Source organism: Zingiber officinale, chromosome 4A, assembly GCF_018446385.1.
Source record: "Zingiber officinale cultivar Zhangliang chromosome 4A, Zo_v1.1, whole genome shotgun sequence".
Lineage (NCBI taxonomy): Eukaryota > Viridiplantae > Streptophyta > Magnoliopsida > Zingiberales > Zingiberaceae > Zingiber > Zingiber officinale.
The window spans coordinates 139,135,204-139,155,839 of NC_055992.1; the positions used below are offsets into that span (position 1 = coordinate 139,135,204).

Here is a 20,636-nt window from a genome sequence, read left to right on the forward strand (position 1 = left end):
GATTATCTGAAAGCTTCATTTTGTGTCTTTGATTATAGTTTCAAAAATACATTATTTTTTATGGCCACATAACTGGTGGATTTTCCTTTTCCTTTACGTGGATTTTCATTAAGAAAACTAGGATGCTCATTAAATGCACTTTATTGAAGTTACAGACGTCATTAACAAAAGAGCTATATCAAGTCTAAGGGAAGAAGTAGTCTTAGAAAGTTAGCTAGATTCTTTTTTCCAAGGAGAACATATCACTTTTGTTACTTCTAATGGTCAGTTAACAAATTATTTTACATGTTTGAAAGGTTCAAGAGTTGAACATATTTATAATAAGATAGGGTTTTACAATATCATTGAACTAGCTTTAGTTTGAGGAAGAGTGTTGAATACTTAGTTGTAAAATGATAATAATGATAATCTCTATTAAGACGGAGGGTAGTACCTAAGATTAACTCCAATAATTATCCCCACTCTCTTCCACTGTCTTTAACAACTACTAAATGCAACACCATGAACATTGCCTTTTCTCATAATTTCACTTAAACAGAAAAAAAAATGAATTATTCATCACAACTGGGGTTCCTTTTCAAATGGATAATTAAATTTCATTATCTCTAACTGCCTAGACTACTACAGCTTTGTATCCATGCAATCTCATTAGTGCACTAGCTATGGGCTAATACACAGTGCAATGTAATGTTCAAAATATTTGTTCATTAGCTCATTCTAATCTTGAATGTTAGTTGTGCTTTATCTCCATCCGGGAAATATCGAGATATTTGTTGAACTTACAAACATCAGGGGAACATTGTGTTGCTCGTGTAATCTGTGAATAATAATAAAAATTACAATTGGAAACTATGTTAATGTGAAACGCATGAGACAACTGTACGAGAATATATAGATTCCACATATGAGATTCCTGTGTTAATGTAAATCCTCCTGTAATTCCTATGAGATCATAATCTGTTCTCTGATAGTTTCTTTATACAAATATATGTTTTGATTAAAAAAAACAATATTCTCCAAAAGCTGGGTTTTTGGTTCGTGAATCGAATGTAAAATTGCAGAATTTAGAGGATATGCTTGAGACATTGATACCTTATTATTTTCTTCATTATAACAAATACATCATGATTTTTTTGGTTATCAAATATATACTAATTTTTTTTATTTATATTATTCATAAGGAGCATCAGGTTTAGTTTTGCAAAAATCATCTTGCTAAAGTGGCCAATAGCTTTAGTTATAATCTAACAAGCAATCCTACAAGGTATATGAGTAAAGAAAAGAACGAAGAGTATAATCAATTGAGCAGGTTGAATTTCTTAATATGCAACTTACCATCTAGTAGTGAGCAATCCTTCAACTCCAACAGGTCCACGAGCATGAATCCGACTTGTACTTATACCAACCTTCTCAAGATATAAACAAAAATATCATTAAAAAAGTATATTCCAAATTTTTATATACACTAGAGAAGTCATTTACTGAGAGGAAAGAAAGCTTACCTCTGCTCCAAGTCCAAAACGAGCTCCATCACAAAAGCGTGTGCTTGCATTGTGAAATACTGCAGCGCTGAAAATGGGGAAAGCATATTTAACTTCTATTATATAAATGCCTAGACATTTAACTATCTAAATATGTACATATTAAAATAGAAAAAGCAGCCAACACATTATTCAAACTAAGCATTATTTTCCCTTCTTCAAGAATTTAATTCCTAACTAGGCAGCATCCTTTGCCTCTCTTAGAAACTTTGAACCTTGGATCCCATATGAACAGAATGTTGTCTTTATTCATGCTAAGCTCACATTTATTCCCTCTAGCCACTATGAGGTTTTTGACAGGATGACAGGCCTTTTGTGCTTGTTCGATGTAGTGGATCAAGAAGGTTATTAGTTTAACGAGTAGGTTTCATCCTGCATTAGTTCTTCTGGGTTTAGTTCGAGTCTATATAAATGGAATATAATATTTCCTATTCTCAAATTCTATATGATATCCAAACATCCTTACTCATACAAAATCTCTCTCCCTTCTCAATTTCTCCAGCTATCATCTCTCTTTGTTCTACATCAACTTGTCACACCATGCAGTGTTGTTCCACCAGCCAACTGCATGCCCTGCGAGACATGCCTGGTCAACCTTCTACAACTTGTTGCCATTCCTCTTCATCCCTCCACGTCACTCTCAGACCTCATTGTTAGACATTCATTCCACATCTTGTGTGAGGTCCTTTGCTCATCCTCAAATTCTTGTGAACTCGACGTGCCTCCCGGTAATGACATCTCCTACAAGATCCAAAATAAGGATCCTTCTTTCACTTCTCTCATCTTCTTTTCTCATGATCTCGATCTGCTCAAACGATGTGGCATCTAGACACTAACGACACCATGCGTATTGCTGGCCTTTACTGCGTAGCGGGTTGGCGGCGCGCTGGTGCATTTGAGGCATCAACCTGGCCACTGGTGTGATCCGGGCCGCGATCCGCCTGGGCAGACTCCCCGGTGATTGGTTCGAGCTCGGGCGACAGCCTCGAAGACCTGGACTTTACTGCGTGAGTTCACAGAGAACTAGTAAGGAGGAAGAGGATTGGCCGTAGCGATGATTCTCGCTGCAGTTGACCCACGATCCGTGATGAGGATAGAGGCTTAAGAAGCAAAGTAGAAAAAGCGAGGAAAGAACAAGAAAGTAAGAAAGTGAAAACGTTACATTGACTGTTGTGGTGTGCCAAGTTCTTGAGCTCTCGGGTTGAGCTCTCGGTGAAAGCTACGTGAAGTTCTCTTTCCAGACCTCGCGTGGTTAAGCTTCATTTCATTCTTACATAGAGCTCTGGTAGTCTTGTGCTTTAACATATATCTTTCTTGAGACTTTGTGGAGAGGTTAATCCACAGGAGAGCTATTATTGAGTCATCAGGGGTGTGATCTCAAGATCGGACTCGTCCACGGATTACGCCGAGGAGTAGAGGCAAGTTATCCCGAACCTCGTAAATCGGTGTGTTAGTGTGCTTGTTTCCTTCTTGTTTTAGTTTTCTAATTCCACTGTGCTAACAAGTTTTCTCAGAAATTTTGTTTAAGTTTTTATGAGGCTATTCACCCCCTCTAGCCATCTAAGATCCAACAAGTGATATCAGAACTTGGTGCTCTTCATCTGGACTAACATTCTAAGGAGCAACAAGATGGCCATGAAGGAAGGATTCAGCACCATTGGACCACCCTTCTTCGATGGAGCAGATTTCCAGTATTGGAAGAGCCGCATGGAGTATTACCTCAAGACTGATATCTCCATGTGGTTCTCGGTCAAGGAAGGATTCACACCACCAAAGGACGAAGAAGGTAAGGAACTCGATTCATCAAGGTGGTCTACCGAACAAACTCGTAAAGGGAAGCGATGCAGGTGGTAGTCACCTTACAATGTGGGATTGCCAAGGACCAACTCGTCAAGGTAGGTCCATTCTCGAGTGCAAAAGATTTATGGAACAAGCTCATCGAGCTCTAAGAAGGAACTCGGGACTCTCGGATCGCCAAGAGAGACTTGTTCCTAAACCAACTCCAAAACCTCACCATGAGGGAAAATGAGACAGTAAGTGAGCTACATGGAAGATTCAAAGAGATCATCAATGGTCTCCATTCCGTGGATGAACGCGTGGAGAATCGCGATCTTGTAAGGTACGCTCTAAAAGCCTTTCCGAGGAGTGCCTTGTGGTCATCTATGGTAGATGCCTACAAGGTCTCTAAGGATCTTTCAATTGTAAAGTTAGATGAATTCTTTTGTGAAATGGAACTTCATGAACTTGCTAACAAAGGTCAAAAGGAGAAAGGTATAGCTTTGGTTGCAGGAGAAAAGAGCAAGGATGGGAGAAGAAAGAAAGAAAAGAAGAAGGAGAAAGAGATTCCTTCATCTTCATCCTCCTCCGAGTCCGATGATGAAGGTGGATCATCATCAAGCGAGATGGCAAATTTTGTGAGGAGGATCATGAGAAGAAGCAGGAGATACAAAGGTAAAACTGTAGATCAAAATATTGATAAGTCTAACGTTACTTGCTATGAGTGTAGCAAGAGTGGCCACTACTGGAGTGAGTGTCAAAACTCAGAGGAGGAACGGGCCAAGAAGAAGAAAGCTCTCAAGGCCACTTGGGATGAATCTTCCTCAAGCTCATCGGAGGAGGAAGAGAAGAAGGAGAAGAGTACTCGGCAATTGGCACTCATGGCAAGGGAGGAGTCCGAGTCCGAGAGTGATGACTCAAGCACTTCAGCCGCGGCTTCATCATCTTCGGATGATGAAGAGGTAACCTCTTCTCACTTAGAAAAATGTTATAAGACTATTACACATTTGTCTACCTTGCTTAAAAAATCAAAAACAGAAAATAAATCATTAAAAGAAGAAGTAGAAAACTTGAGAGCTCTTAGGGAAGATGAGGTTGATGACCTACATCTAGAGCTCCTTGAGGATGAGAACAAGGCCTTGAAGGGTGAGGTTGAGAAACTCAAGAAAATGCTTGAGAAATTCTCAACTAGCTCTAAGACCCTAGACATGATTCTAAATGCCCAAAGGGCGGTCTACAACAAGGCTGGATTAGGATACCAACCTAAGGAGTCTAGCTTTATTTCTTTAGTGTCAAGAACCCAATTTCATAGATCGCATGTTTCTAGGGTTCATGAGACTAGGAAGAAGGTAACAAAGGCATGAGTGCCTAAGTCTTTCATTGTAGATGCATTAGGTCCCAAGATTTGGGTACCTAAAACATCTATCTTTCGTGTCTTGTAGGCATTGGTAAAGGGGGAGCGTCTATCAACTTGGTTTGTTGATAGTGGATGCTCCAAGCACATGATCGAGGACAAGTCACTGTTTTCTACCATTCAAAACAAAAATAGAGGTAATGTGTCATTTGGTAACAATTGTAGTCTTAAGGTTATAGGAGTTGGAGACATTCATATATCTGAATGCCTCCAAATCAAGAATGCCCTTATAGTCAAGGGGATGACTTTTAATCTCCTAAGTGTCAGTCAATTGTGTGATACGGGTTACACAATTGAGTTTCATTCGAGTCAATGTCTAGTCAAAAACATTGACACACTTGACACGGTACTAGTAGGCACAAGGGTAGATAACATTTATCAAGTTTCTTTTAAAAGTGCTACTAATGCTCTTGCTAAGTGTTTCATGTCAAAAGAAGAAGAATCGTGGCTTTGGCATAGGAGGTTGGCTCATGTGAACATGAAGAATATCCGGAAGCTGGTCAACAAAGGGTTAGTGCGAGGCTTACCAAGCATCAAGTACCAAAAGACCAAATTGTGTGATGCATGTCAGAAGGGTAAGCAAACTAAAGCGCCTCATAAAGGTAAAAGCGCTGTAAGTACAACTACTGCCTTAGACTTATTACATATGGATTTGTTTGATTGCAGTAGTGTTATTTCATTAAATGGAAGTAGATACTGTTTAGTGATTATTGATGACTTTACTAGGTATACATGGACCTTCTCCGGACTAGGTCAGAGAGGGCTCGGTGGCTCGTTCTCTGGACCGGAGAAGTCGGAGAGGGCTCAGTGCTTCTCGGGACTAGGAGGAGAGTTCTCTGGACCGGGTAGGGAGAGGCTCGGTAGCTCGTTCTGGACCCGGATGAAGTCGAAGAGGGCTTGGCAGCTCGTTCTCCGGACTAGGTCGAGAGAGGGCTCGGGAGCTCGTTCTCTGGGCCAAATAGGTCGAGAGGGACCTAGTGGACATTCCATGGTACATTGGATCGGTGGCGAACCGATCGATGATCATGAGACATGGATCGGTCGGCGGGTCGATCGGTGTGTGAAACGAGTTTCTATGGATCGGTGCAGTGACCGTCGGAAACTTCGGTAGCACCGTGTAATCGATCGGTGCGGACCGATCAGAAGCTTTCGATAGCACTGCTCGTGTAATCGATCGATGCGGACCGATCGAGATATCTTCTCGAAGAAAGGCATGGATCGGTCGTGGAGGATCCTGGCTCGGTCTCCACGACCGTCGAGAAGAGTGGACCGTCGAGGATATGCTCGATCGGTCCATGGATCGATCTGAGACCGATCCACACACAATCGAACTTGTTATTGTTTGCGATTCCTCCGCATTTGATTTACGATATATGATATAACCCTCTGTCGTGTTAGCTTTTGAGTTTGCAGGATCACGGTATCATTCGAGCTTAATTTCAAATTAAGTCCATAATAGGAATACGACAAATGGCCTTTCCGCTGTGATTCATGGTGCATGAGGCAACGGCTCTTGGTGTGATCCGGGTGCGATCCGCGACTCCTGGTGATTGGTTCGAGCTCGAAGACGGTGAAGACCTGTTTCATTGGTGTGAGTTCGACTAGTAAGGAGGAAGAGGATTGGGCTGCGGCGATGATTCTGCGCAGTTGACCACGATCCGTGACAGCGGGGATAGAGGCTTAAGAAGCAGTAAAAAAGCGAGAGGAAAGAACAAGAAAGCAAGAAAGTGAAAAACGTTCTGTTGATCGTTGTGGTGTGCTAAGTTCTTGAGCTCTCGGGTTGAGCTCTCGGGTGAGAAACTGCTGTCTGTGAAGTTCTCTGTTTCCACTGATCCTCGCGTGGTTGTAAGCTTCATTTCATTCTTCTGTGCCACCGAGCTCTGTAAGTCTTGTGCTTTAACATATATCTTTCTTGAGACTTTGTGGAGAGGTTAATCCACCGAGAAGGAGAGCTTCATTAGCCGGAGTCATCCGGGGTGTGATCTACCGAAGATCAAGGACTCGTCCACCTTACGGACACACCGAGGAGTAGGGGCAAGTTATCCCCGAACCTCGTAAATCAGTGTGTTAGTGTGCTTGTTTCCTTCTTGTTTTAGTTTTCTAATTCCGCTGTGCTAACAAGTTTTCTGTAGAAATTTTTGTTTAAGTTTTTAAGAGGCTATTCACCCCCCCTCTAGCCATCTAAGATCCCAACACGTAGGACTTGTGGTTCGCTACCTCCGTTTCTATTAGGGAGCGCGCAATGGTACTAAGCCTGGGCCCAAGAGATTATTATTTTGAAGTATAAGAGTATAAGTTTTGGGAACAAATGAAATAAGCTTCACATGAGTTTAAAAATCAACAAGTTTAGTTTTCTTCTATTCTAGCATGTTGTTTGGTTTCCTTATTGTTATGTGCTATTAGATGAGCAACTTTACATGTTTAACATTTCATCTGCTTTGATTCCTTTGCTATTAGATGAGCATGAGTAGTGTTTCTTTTAAAGCATTCGGTTCTTAGATTTCTTCCTGCTCACATGCATATCCGAGTTTTGTGAGTTAGATATCGCTTACTAAGCATTCGCTATAGTTGCATTTTCCTCTTACTGCAGATAAAGGGAAAGGAAAGCTATAGTGAAGGAAGACGACAAGGAGATGTGAGATGGATGTGTAATATCTGGACTATGGAAGCCTTGGGATTTTCTTAAAGAATTTATTAAAATTTTGCATTTAGATTGTTAGTGAAATTTAGGTGGATTATGTTCTTTTTGCATTGTTAGAACTATTCTTTCATGTTGATGGTTTATTCATAGAATGCTTTTATGTATTTAGAATTTTTCCACTTAAATTGCTATGCACATTAGTTCCATTATTTGAGTTGTATTATTGTTGCATGCATGCCCAGATTGATATATAGTTTTAGTTGAGAACAAATGCTTGAGTAGAATGTATAGATGAGTTATTTATGTTTCAGCTGTTACTTATTGCATGTTTCGAGTTTGTAAAAGAGTTATAAGTATAACTATCAACATGTGAGCAATACTAGTTAAGTAAAGTTAATAGTCTAGTAACGTCCCACTCTCACAGACTAGTAGAGTGGAGGGTGGGGTGTTACAGCAACTAAAGTATCCATCGACCGAGAAAGATGGAATCTGGAAGATAAAAAAAGGCCCAGATCGACTCGAAGGCAATAAACATGATCCAGTACGGACTCACGAAGGAGGAACTAAACCGCATCGACCAGCATGAAAATGCAAAGGAACTTTAGGATAAACTCATCGAGTTACACGAAGTAACAAACGAGGCAAAGGTAACCGAAAAAGATTCACCTCTGAAAAAATTACTTAATATAAAAATGCAGGAAGGAGAAAATGTGACTTAGGATGAGGCATCTTTCGAAGAATCAAACGTCGAAGATGGGAAGCATCACAACTACCTCGCGTTGATAGCATCCAGACTAGAATCAGAAAGCGAGACGGATCAAGATAACGAGTTCGAATATGAGTCAAGCTATGAGTCAGTACTCGTTTTCAATGGTTTCAATGAGGTACAACCTATTTTAACTACAAAATTCTTTAAAATTATTGCTTGTCTTAATAAATAATTAATTAAATATGAAAAACAAAATAACACACTCCTTAAGGAAATCAACACCTTAAGGAACAACTTAACTCCCAAACAAACTTCCAAACAAAAAACACTAACCCAACTCAAGTCGAAAAACTTGAGGAAGAAAACTCTAAATTAAAACTGAAGTAATCAATCTAAAAGAATTATTAGAAAAATTCACAACCATATCCAAGTACCTAGATATGATACTTGGATCTCAACGAGCTATATATAATAAATCTGAACTCGAATACAAGTCCAATTCAACAAACAAAGCATTCATATCACTTGTAAGCCAAAATAAGAAACTAACTAAAGCTTGTCTAATCAAGCAAGTAGGGCTCAATCAGTATTATATATCTAAGAATAAAATACATAACCTAAAACCAAATCAAAATGAACCAAATAATTCAACCTTAATTTCAAAAATTAAACCTTCTAAACTAAATACAAACCTAAAAGATAAAGTGAAATTAAAAGATAAGATTAAATAAAGTAAATATGGAATTAATCTAAACATTAACTATAATCAAGTTTATTATAACTGCAAAGTAAATTGACACAAACATAAAACTAAAACCCGAAATTTAATAATTCAGGGGAAGATTCTAAATTAATTGATACATCAAAAATAATAATTTACCTGGCTGGGTAATTAGGACTAGGTTAAAAAGGAATAATAGTTTAACTTGACAAACAACACTGGAGAAGTTTTGGATGATAGTAGGTTAGGAAAACTCTATCTGTCTATGCATGTCTAGGAAGATATGACTTCGACTTGGTGCATTTGGTTTAGTGGAACTAATTGAACCTATCCCTTATTAATCCTAGTTAGTTAGACCAAAGTTTTGTACTAAGTTCAATGGGCAGGACTATTTAGAAAATTTTAAAGGCATGGTTACTCTAATGATGTCCAGGTGATTCACCACAGCTTAGACGTTTATCCAAAGAATGACTGCTTCTTGAACCCAAAACTAAACTTGAATCTAACCCAATTTAAACCAAATCTTAAAACTCAACTTAACTCATCTCATAAAATTATAGGATCCCTTTGTCTGAAAACTTAGACGGGGTGAAATGAATAAGAATTAAAAATTAAATTAAATTAACTTAAATTAAATTAACATAAATGAAATTAACTTAAATCAAATTAAAATTAAATTAACTAACTTAAATCTTAATTTAAAAATAATTAATTACTTTAAAATCTATCATATCTACAAATAATCATAGTATATTATTTTTACAAAAACAAAAATAAAAATAAGACCTTAGATTAAGGGGAGGATAATTCTTTAAATAATTTTTAAATTCTAAGCTAATTTTTATTTATATTTTCTAAAAATTCTTATTTTCTTATTGTTCAAAATTTATTTTGGCCTTAGTCCAGGTTGAACCCTTAGAAAGTATGATCCTATAGATCTAGGTAATGAGTATCTCATAAATACATTAGGTCCACCTTGATTGTGTATTTAAAAATCTAGAATGACGTGAGATGTGTAGGCCTTTTGCCTGGACTTTAGATACTTATATCAGTGCATCAAAACAAGTCTGGGCTATAAATATAATAATATATTGATCAAGTTAAGTAGTTCTTTTTTCAGCAAATATCTAACTGGGCAATATAACTTAATTTGACTAATCAAGTAAAAACTGTTATCTTTTGTATAGCTAGCTAGTAACTAAAAATTAGACATTTAAGGACTAATTTTAGATAAGTATTTTTAAAACTAAGATTTTTTAGTTTTTTAACTTAATATTTTAACAACTTAATTAATTTTTCAATTTAATTAATTTTTAATAACTTAAGTAATTTGTTTGAACTTAAATTATAATAACTTAATTAATTTTCAACTTAATTAATTTTTAATAACTTAAGTAATTTTTTTAACTTAAATTTTAACAACTTAATTGAATTTTTAATAACTTAAGTAATTTTTTTAACTTAATTTTTTAACAACTTAATTAAATTTATTTTAACTTAATCTTTTTAAAACAACTTCATTAAATTTTTTATACATTTATTTTTTTTACTTAATTAAATTTGTTTTAACATAATTAAAAAATTTTAATAACTTCTCTAAATCTGTAAAAAAAAAATCTCACTGATCAACGCCTCGACACAGTCTAAGTACCTCGCCTCACCTTTACAAAATTAGTCTATGATTTTGTAGAGGCACCCCAAGTTTTGAAGGTCTAGGCGCTCGGAGTTAGCTCCGGGCGTCCGGATATTGCCTATAAAAGAACCCCAGTCCCCTTACACTTGCCCCCTCTCCATTTTTTTTTGCCAAGAGTTCTTCACTGAACTCTTAAAAACCAAAAAATTGGAAAATAAAATTTCTTAGAGTATTTTCCATAAAGTCTTAAACCTTTTCTTTCATTGTTGGTTTAATTAAGTATTTTATTTTTTGAATTTTTTTGGTTATTAAATAGGAAGAGGTCAAATATTGGTGTTGGTTCTTCTCAAACTCCTAGTAAGGACCCTAGGTTTCCAACATAAGAACTTAGGATTAGATTTTCTTTAATTTCATATATTCTGTTGCATTCTAGATTTCTTGATAGGAGTTTCTTTAGGCGGTCATGCATTCCTTGTGTAGAGGTCATTGACTGCTATAGGTTGCAAAATTTAATTTACTGTTCTAGTTCCGTAAATATAGGGTTGTGTGCCAAACTATACAACAACTTAATTAAAATCAATGATTTGACATACACCTCCAGGGTTACCGGTATGAACATTACACTATCTCCTATGATCATTAGAGACTTCTTAGGATTACGACTCTCTGTATGCCTTTTTTTGTGCTACCCTCCTAGAGATCTACCATTTGGTGATTCTTATTCACATATCACTCTCGATATGATATATTCGTATTTTTTTAGGGGATGGCGTGTACCTACTGTGACCCAATTTAGATATGTCATACTTAGGATCCAGAACTTTATCCTCTTTAAGGTTCTAGTCATGTGTATTCTACCTCTGACTACCTGAGATATAGCCATGATGCGCACATTTCATTCATTCCTTCTTTATGCATTATGTCAGAGCTTAGACATAGACATCAGTTTGTATATATTTCATACTATCATTTATTCAGCGAGTATTACCACTAACCGATGGGTCCATATGCCTTATTGTCATATTTTGACCTCCTACTTAGCATCATTAGGTCATGATGTCACCACGGGTGATGTCAAAGTCCTAAATGAGTTCGACATAGTAGGTGCTAGGAACCTATCCTTTGTTGGTATCAATATAGATGGTCAGAGTGTCCTATCTTGGAAGAGAGAGGCCCAGCATTAGCCTGACCCGCAACTCAGTCTTAACCTGACCCAACTCTAGGGGAGGAGGCAGAGATACCTGATATCATTACTGATCTTTTTGGACTGCCACCACCTCTAGCCCCTCCTACTCTAGATGACAGAGTTACATGACTTGAGGAGTCTATGATGAGTCTTTGACAGGAGGTCTTCGGTCTTCGACAGGACGTTTCCAGTCTTTGAGAAGAGGAGGAGAAGACTCATCATACTGAGTTGATGGACATGCTACGATCTAGGGGTTCAGGCCCCTCTTCCTCATCTTCTCAGTAGTTCATTTTCTGCTATGTTTTCCTGACTTGATGTTATTTAATTTTCACTTTAGTTAGAAGATAGGAAAACTTGGGTGTAGTGTTAAATATGCAAGAGCTCTCACACCATAGGTTGGATAAGAACAAATATGATAGAAAAACTAATAATCTAAGATTTGGAACATGAAACATAGAAACTCTCACTAGTAAATCAATGGATGTAGTAGATATGATAATTAGGAGAAGAATTAGTATTTTATGTGTACAAGAGACAAAATGGACAGGCGAGAAGGCAAAGATGATAGAGAACTCGGGGGTTAAGTTATGGTATATTGGAAAGAGTAAAATAAGAAATAGAGTGGGTATTATTGTAGATAATTTGTTAAAGGATGAAGTTGTAGGAGTAGTTAGAAAAGGGGATAGAATTATAGCCCTTAAGATAATAGTGGCGAAGAAACTATGAACATAATTAGCGTATATACACCATAAGTAGGATTAGATGAAGCTATCAAATCAAGGTTTTGGGAGGACTTAGATGAAATATTACAAAATATTCCACCAAATGAAATGATTTTAATAGGAGGTGATCTAAATGGGCATGTCGGAGTGAAAAATGAGGAATATGAGATAGTACATGGGAGTTATGGGTTTGGAACGAGAAATGAGGAAGGGAAAATTATATTAGATTTTACGATAGCATATGACCCTATATTAGCTAATACATTTTTTAAGAAAAGAGAAGAACACATAGTCACATTCAAAAGTGAGAATAATAAATCGCAAATTGACTTTCTTATGGTTAGGAAGAAAGATAGAAATATTTGTAAAGATTGCAAAGTCATCTCTGGAGAAAGCTTAACTACCCAACATAGGATAGTAGTGTTGGATATACGCCTCAAACATAGTATCAATAGAAATAAAATATATACAATTTCTAGAATTAAGTGGTGGAAGTTAAAGGATGAGAAGTAAAATATATTTAAGGAGAAGATAGAAGTACAAACATTAGGTGAAATATACGATGACTCTAATACAACATGAGATAAGATGGTATTAAAGTTGAAAATGGTAATTAAGAGTGTACTCGGTGAGTCAAAGGGACATGCACCACTAAGTAAAGAATATTGGTGGTGGAATGAGAAAGTACAAGAGAAAGTGAAGGAAAAATGAATAGCTTATAAGGAATTATATATTGTAAGAACGAGGAAAACTTAAAAAAATATACAATAGCCAAGAAAGAAATTAAGAAAGTAGTGACTGAAGTAAAAAATGGAACTTTTGAACGGTTATATCAAAAATTGGATACAAAAGAAGGGGAAAGAGACATTTATAGAATAACTAAAGTGAGAGAAAGGAAAACAAGAGATCTTAGCCAAATAAAATATATTAAAGATGAATGTAATAGGTTATTAGTAAACGATGGAGAAATAAAAGAGCGGTGGAAGAGATATTTTCATCGACTTTTTAATGAAGATTTAGGTGACCAACTAACTTAGGTAATTTAAGTAGGTCAAATGAGCATAAAAATTTAAATTTTTATCATAGAATTCAAACTTCAGAAGTAAAACAAACTTTAAATAAGATGCACAATGGAAAAGCCGTTGGACCAGATGATATTTCGATAGAGGTATGGAAGTGCTTAGGGAAACAAGGTATTGAATGACTTACAAAATTATTTAACATGATATTGAAAACGAAAAAAATGTCTGATCAATGGAAGATAAGTACTCTAGTTCCCTTATATAAGCATAAAGGAGACGTACAAAATTATGCAAACTATAGGGGTATTAAACTAATGAGTCATACTATGAAACTTTGGGAAAAAAATAATAGAAAAAAGATTAAAGAAGGAGATCACAGTGATAGAAAATCAATTTGAGTTCATGCCTGGAAGGTTGACAATAAAGGCTATACATCTTCTTAGACAATTAATTGAAAAATATCAGGAGCAAAAACAAGATCTACACATGATATTCATTGACATAGAAAAAGCTTATAATAGAGTCCCAAGAGAAATTATATGAAGAATTTTAGAAAAGAGAGGTGTTAGCGTAATATATATTGAACTAATTAAGGATATATATGAGGATGTAACGACCAGAGTAAAGATTTCAGGTGTAGTAACTGAAGCATTTCTAATAAAGATAGGGTTACATCAAGGATCAGCTCTAAGTCCCTATCTTTTTACACTAATTATAGACGAACTCACTGCATACATTCAAGACATAGTACCGTGGTGCATGTTGTTTACAGATGATATTGTTTTGGTAAATGAGACACATGAAGGAGTAATGCTAAACTAGAATCTTGGAGGGAAACACTAGAAGGAAAATGTTTTAAGTTTAGTAGATTAAAGACATAATATATGGAATTTAGGTTTAGCAATATTAGAAGTAATGAAACAATTGTTAAGATAGGAGAGGACGAGTTTTCCGGAACCGAGAGAATTAAATATTTAGGATCATTTTTGTAAAATGATGGAGGGATTGAAAGAGATATCTTACATAGAATACAAGCAAGATGGATGAAATGAAGGGGAGCGCCGAGTGTTTTATGTGACCGTAAAGTACCTCTTAAATTTAAAGGTAAGTTCTATAAAATCACAATTAGACCTGCTATGTTATATGGAGCTGAATGTTGCGCTATGACTCGAGCACATGAGCAGAAGATGAGAGTTGTAGAAATGAGGATGTTAAGATGGATGGTTGGACATACGAGGATAGACAAAATAAGAAATGAGAGCATTAGAGAGAAAGTCAGAGTTACATCTATTGAGGAAAAACTCCGAGAGACACGTTTAAGATGGTACAGACATGCATTTAGACGGCCAATAAATGCTCCAGTTAGGCGATGTGAAACTATGATAAACATACATATCAAACGAGGAAGAGGAAGACCAAAAAAGACTTGGTTAGCAACAATAAAATAAGATAAAATTTATTTAAATATAGATGATGATATAATAGGAGATAAAACTCAATGGCGTAAAAGGATTCATACAGCCGACCCCACCTATTGGGAAAATGCTTGGTTGTTATTGTTGTTGTTGTTGTTAGTAGATGTTTTATTTCACTTATCACATTATGCTATATTTTCTTAATATTTCTTATCTTCCACTTCATCTATTATGTGTTTATTGTGTTAAATAAAGATATCAAATTCACAAGGAGGATTGAATTTCAAATCATTCTAAATATTTACTTAAGCAATTTTTTTAAAAAAGCTTTACCTAGAAAATATCTTGAAAAATTATTTTGAATCCATACTCCTAAAATTATTTTAAAAATCTTTCTTACTTGAAATATTTTACTAAATTTTTAAAAATGTTTTAATTTTTTTTTGAAAGTATTTTTTGTAAAAAAAATATTTTAAAATTACTTTGACAATCTTTCTTAGAATTTTTTTCTTACAATTATTTTTGAAAAATCCTTACTTTAAAAAATCTTTGAAAAAATTTATTTAGAAATTTAAAAAAAAAGATTACTTCGGAAAGTTTGAAGAAGTTTACTTTAAAAATTCTTTGACAAAATCTTACTTGGAACACAATCTTGACAAAACTTTACTTAGAAACTACTTTTAAAAAATATTTGCAATTTTTTTGCTAAACTAAATTTTTGTTCAAACTTATCCCTAAGTGTTAGTACCCCAAGGTAGTTTTGATGTGATCAACCAAGTCAGTTTAGGTCCTATTGGTTTTTAACCCTATGTCTAAGTGTGCAGAAATTTAGGAGTACATGAAGTCGAGCAAAAGATGCAGCTAGCAAGAAGGATGACACGGGAGAGAGCCGACGGGCTCGGTGCTTCCAAGGGACGAGGTGCTATGGAAGAGTACATGGACGGACGAGAGGGAGGCGTGCGAAGTTTCTGAGGGATGAGAAGTCGAAGTAGAAGTTTACTCGAGAAGATAGGAAGTTGGGTTCATGTGAGTCTTACTCCGGATGGCCGAAATCACCCAAGCAAGTGGAACCGGAGCCGGAACGGAAGACCCGGACCCAAGCAAGCGGAGCCGAAGCAAGAACTCAGACCAAACAAGTTAACACAAGGTTAACTTGGTCCGGGTGCTCGTACCATGAATTTTATCCATATCATGATAATTGCGATTCGTTGCGATGGGGATAAAATTTTATCCCCCTAGAGGCGCTTGAAATCCTTCTAGGCGCCCCGACCAGGGCTATAAATATAACCCTATTCTGAATGGTTTAGAACAATACTTGAGAACACTTGTAAATGATTTCTTTTGTCTAGCTTCGTATTTCGAGTACTTCTTCGCCCAAAGGAGATATTAGTGTACTTTCTACTTCTTTGGATTAACAATCTCCCCGGTTGTAACCAAGTAATTCGTTGTGCCTCTTCTTTTTTAATCAGTCTTTTATATTTTATGCAAGTGCTAATTTTGTTAAAAGTTATAAAGTTCAGGAAAGGTTTTTCATTTTTCTTTGCAGGGCTATTCACCCTCCCCAGCCGGCCGCCAAGGGTCCTACACTAAGTTCGATACATACAACTATTTACTTTCAATTATATTTCTGCATTAATGTTTGGCATTCCTTATCACATCTTGTGTTTGTCTTTCTTTGAGCTTAATTTTTTTTTTATGAATGCCAAAGGGGAGGGTAAGGGTTAATGTAGAAAAAGAACAAACAAACTTGATTAAGTAAATCAAATTCAAAACTAACTTAGATCATTTGTATGCATTTTGCATATCGTAACTTGATCAAGTAAATCAAATTTAAAACTAACTTAGATCATTTGTATGCATTTTGCATATCGTAACTTGATCAAGTAAATCAAATTTAAAACTAACTTAGATCATTTGTTTGTATTTTGCATATCATCTTTCAATATTATTTTTTTAACTTTAAGCTAAGTTGTTATTGCATCAAAAAGAGAGAGGTTGTTGGTGTAATTTACACTAATAATCTAACTCAGGTTTCGATGAATAACAAGTAGATTAAAGTTAAAGTGTTTGTGATCTAATTGCTTTACCTAGTATGCAAGAGTTCACAGGTCTAAAAGACCTGACACCAGGTTGAAATCCGACTAGGTACACGGGACCTGATAGCTGGTGTGAAGTCCAGATAGGTCCACAGGACCCGATATCTAGAGGAAAGTCAGGTTGGGTTTGTGGGACCTGACAACCGGTCAAAATCTAGTTGGGTCTGTAGACCTAACAAATGGCGGGAAAACCTAATGGGTCAAAGGCAAGTCAAGTGATTGCAGTTGATAAGTAAAAGGTAAGTAACTGGAGAAGAGATCCAGTTAGGACGCATTCCCGATTGAAGGAGCAGTAGGTGTCGGTCCAACTTAGGTCAATTTAAGAAACCTAAGCTGAGACCTTGACTTGATCTTGATTTTGGGGAGATAGATCTAATTACTACTACTACCTTATTGTGCTAACTTTATTTTGTAAGATAAACATATTTTGGTTGATTGGATTAACTTTTTTTTTTTTGTAGGAAAGAAGAGGGTGAAAAGAGTGGTCTTGGTGCTTGGAAGAGATTCTATTGCCCGGACTCCGGGCGCTCGGAGTTGATTTGGGTGCCTGGACTAGCTTCGCCCAGGCAGGTGCCTGGTCAGGCACCCGGGCGGTCCAGGCGCCTGGACCAGAAAATTCATCCAAAAGATGAATTGGAGGGCGATGACTAGCCGAACCTGCGTCAATGGTCCAGGCGTCCAGAGGAGGTTTGGGCGCTCAAAGGTGGATAAACTTTGTGGATGAAGTTTCGACAAGAGCTCGCCACTTCAGCACAGTCCAGGCACCTGGGAGGGGATCCAAGCGCTCGGAAGGGGCTATAAAAGGAGGCTTCAACCAGCAGTTTCAGAACATCATTTTGCTATGGCTTTTATTCCTACATGCTGTTCCGGAAAATCTCTTACGACGCTATAAATTATAATGCTCCTCCAACAACCGCCGATCAAGTTCTCTTTACTTTCTTTATTGTCGATAACCTTTCTTTTAGTTCACTTGCACCTCAATTCTGTATTATTTGAACTATTAGTGAATTGCCCAACGAAAACACTTGATGAGTGCGGGCCTTAGAGTAGGAGTCGTCAAAGTCTCCAAACCAAGTAAAAAATTACTTGTATTAGCGCGTGCTTGTTTTTTTCTCGCTTCTTTCTCCTTAGTTTTATATCTGCTGCGTATTCTCGATTTCTGAAAAAGCGAAGAATGTTATTCACCCTCATCTAGCATCTTAATGATCTAATAAGGTCCTCCAAACCTATCAAGTCCTGCACACTTGGTAACAAGGTTAGATCACACCACACCTAACTTTAATACATTTGTTATTCATCAAAACTTAGGTTTGACTATTGGTGCTAACTACACCGACATTTACTTGGTTTGCAGTCTCGTGACTACTACTCCAAGGCCCACTATCCTTGATCGCACTCGTTGGATAATCCACTAATAGTAGTTCTTCCAGCATTCTAGTCTCCATGGTTGCACAGTCACCTATTGTTGAGCGTGTCAAAGAGGCTCAGGCTATAGATCAACATCTGCAGTTCTTACATAGCAGAGTTACCTCAGGACAACAGACAGAGTTTACCTGTTATGATAATGGAATTCTATATTTCCGTGGAAGGTTATGTGCTCCCGAGTCGCACCCTGTTGTGGAGGATTTGTTACAGGAAGCTCATCGATCTAGATTTGCAATTCATCCAGGAGATACTCGCATGTATAAGGATCTAAAACGATCTTACTGGTGGAATGACATGAAGAAAGACATTGCGACATTTGTGGCACAATGTTTTATTTTCCAGCAGGTAAAGGCGAAACATCAGAGGCCAGCTGGTTTACTTCAGAAGATAGAAATACCGGAATGGAAATGGGAGCATATCACTATGGATTTTGTGGTAGGGCTACCTCAGACCCGGAAGGGACATGATGCAATTTGGGTAATCGTTGATCGGTTAACTAAACTGCACACTTTTTGCCAATCCGTAAGATAGAATCGTTGGATCGATTAGCAGAGTTATACTGCAGAGAGATCATCAGATTGCATGGTATACCTCTAAGTATTATATCAGATAGAGATCCACGATTTACTTCTCGATTTTGGCGGAGTCTCCAGCAGGCCATGGGTACGGAGCTCCGTTTTAATACAGCATTTCACCCTCAGACTGATGGACAGTCGGAGCGTACTATACAGACATTGGAGGATCTACTGAGATCTTGTGTTATGGACTTCGGTGGTAGTTGGGAGGATCATCTGCACTTGGTTGAGTTTGTATATAACAACAGTTACCACTCAGCGATTCAAATGACACCATTTGAGGTATTGTATGGCAGAGCATGCAGATCTCCCACTTTATGGGAAGAGATTGGAGAGTCGCAAGTCTTGGGCCCGCAGTGTATTCAGTGAGATGGTTGCACAGTCACCTATTGTTGAGCGTGTCAAAGAGGCTCAGGCTATAGATCAACATCTACAGTTCTTACGTAGCAGAGTTACCTCAGGAACTTTCCTTTAAATTTTAGATGTATTTTACGGTCACATAAAACACCTAATGCTCTTCTCCATTTCAACCATCATTCTTGTATTATATATAAGGCATCTCTCTCAATCCCTTTATCGTTTTATAAAATGATCCTAAATATTTAAACCTCTCGGTTCTGGGCAACTCGTCATCTCCTATCTTAATAATTGTTTCATTACGTCTAATATTGTTAAAATTAAATTCCATATATTCTGTGTTTATTCCACTAAGCCTAAAATATTTCCCTTCTAGTGTTTTCCGCCAAGATTCTAGTTTAGCATTTACTCTTTCACCTGTTTTATCTACCAAAATAATATCATCTGTAAACAACATGCACCACGGTACTATGCTTTAAAAGTGTGCAGTGAGTTCGTCTATAATTAGTGTAAAAAGATAGAGACTTAGAGTTAATCCTTGATGTAATCTTATCTTTATTGAAAAATACTTTTGTTACTCCACCTGAAGTCTTTACTCTGGTCGTTACATCCTCGTACATATCTTTAATTAGTTCAATATATATTACACTAATATCTCCTTTTTTTTTCCTAGAATTCTCCATGTAATTTCTCTTGTGACTCTATTATAAGTTTTTTTCTAAATCAATGAATATCATGTGTAGATTTTATTTTTTTTTCCCAATATTTTTTAATTAGTTGTCTAAAAAGAGATGTATAGCTTCTATTATCGACCTTCTAAGTATGAAACCAAATTGATTTTTGGTCATCGTAGTCTTCTTCCTTAATCATTTTTATATTATTTTTTTCCCAAAGTTTCATGGTATGACTCATTAATTTAATACCCCTATAGTTTGTACAATTTTATACGTCGCTCTTGTTCTTATATAAGGAAACTGAATACTTATCCTCTATTGATCATTTTTTTTTTCATTTTCAATATCATATGTTAAATTATTTTTGTAAGCTATTTAATACCTTCCTTCCCTAGGTACTTTCATACCTATATCGAAATATCATCTAGTCTAACGACTTTTTCATTGTGCATCCTATTTAAAGCTTGTTTTATTTCTAAAGTTTGAATTATACAATACAAATTTAAATTTTTATACTCTCATTTAATCTACTTAAATTATCTAAATTAAGTTGGTCACCTAAATTTTCATCAAAGAGTTGATAAAAATACTTCTTCTACCCCTCTTTTATTTCTCCATCGTTTACTAATACCTTATTATTTTTATCTTTAATACATTTTATTTGGATAAGATCTCTTGTGTTCCTTTTTCTCACTTTAGTTATTCTATAAATGCCTCTCTCCCTTTCTT

The 20,636-nt window shown here is 36.4% G+C and overlaps 1 protein-coding gene across 1 annotated transcript in view; it reads right to left on the bottom strand.

The window, feature by feature from the left end:
- Positions 1 to 20,636, bottom strand: part of LOC121971456 (delta-1-pyrroline-5-carboxylate synthase 1-like) — a 64,138-nt gene that overhangs the window by 1,115 nt on the left and 42,387 nt on the right. The window contains exons 18-19 of the mRNA XM_042522735.1: positions 1,503 to 1,569; positions 1,336 to 1,406 (exon numbers count right to left, since the gene is read on the bottom strand). Coding sequence (XP_042378669.1) covers positions 1,336 to 1,406; positions 1,503 to 1,569 — 138 coding nt within the window. The remainder of the gene's footprint in view (positions 1 to 1,335; positions 1,407 to 1,502; positions 1,570 to 20,636) is intronic.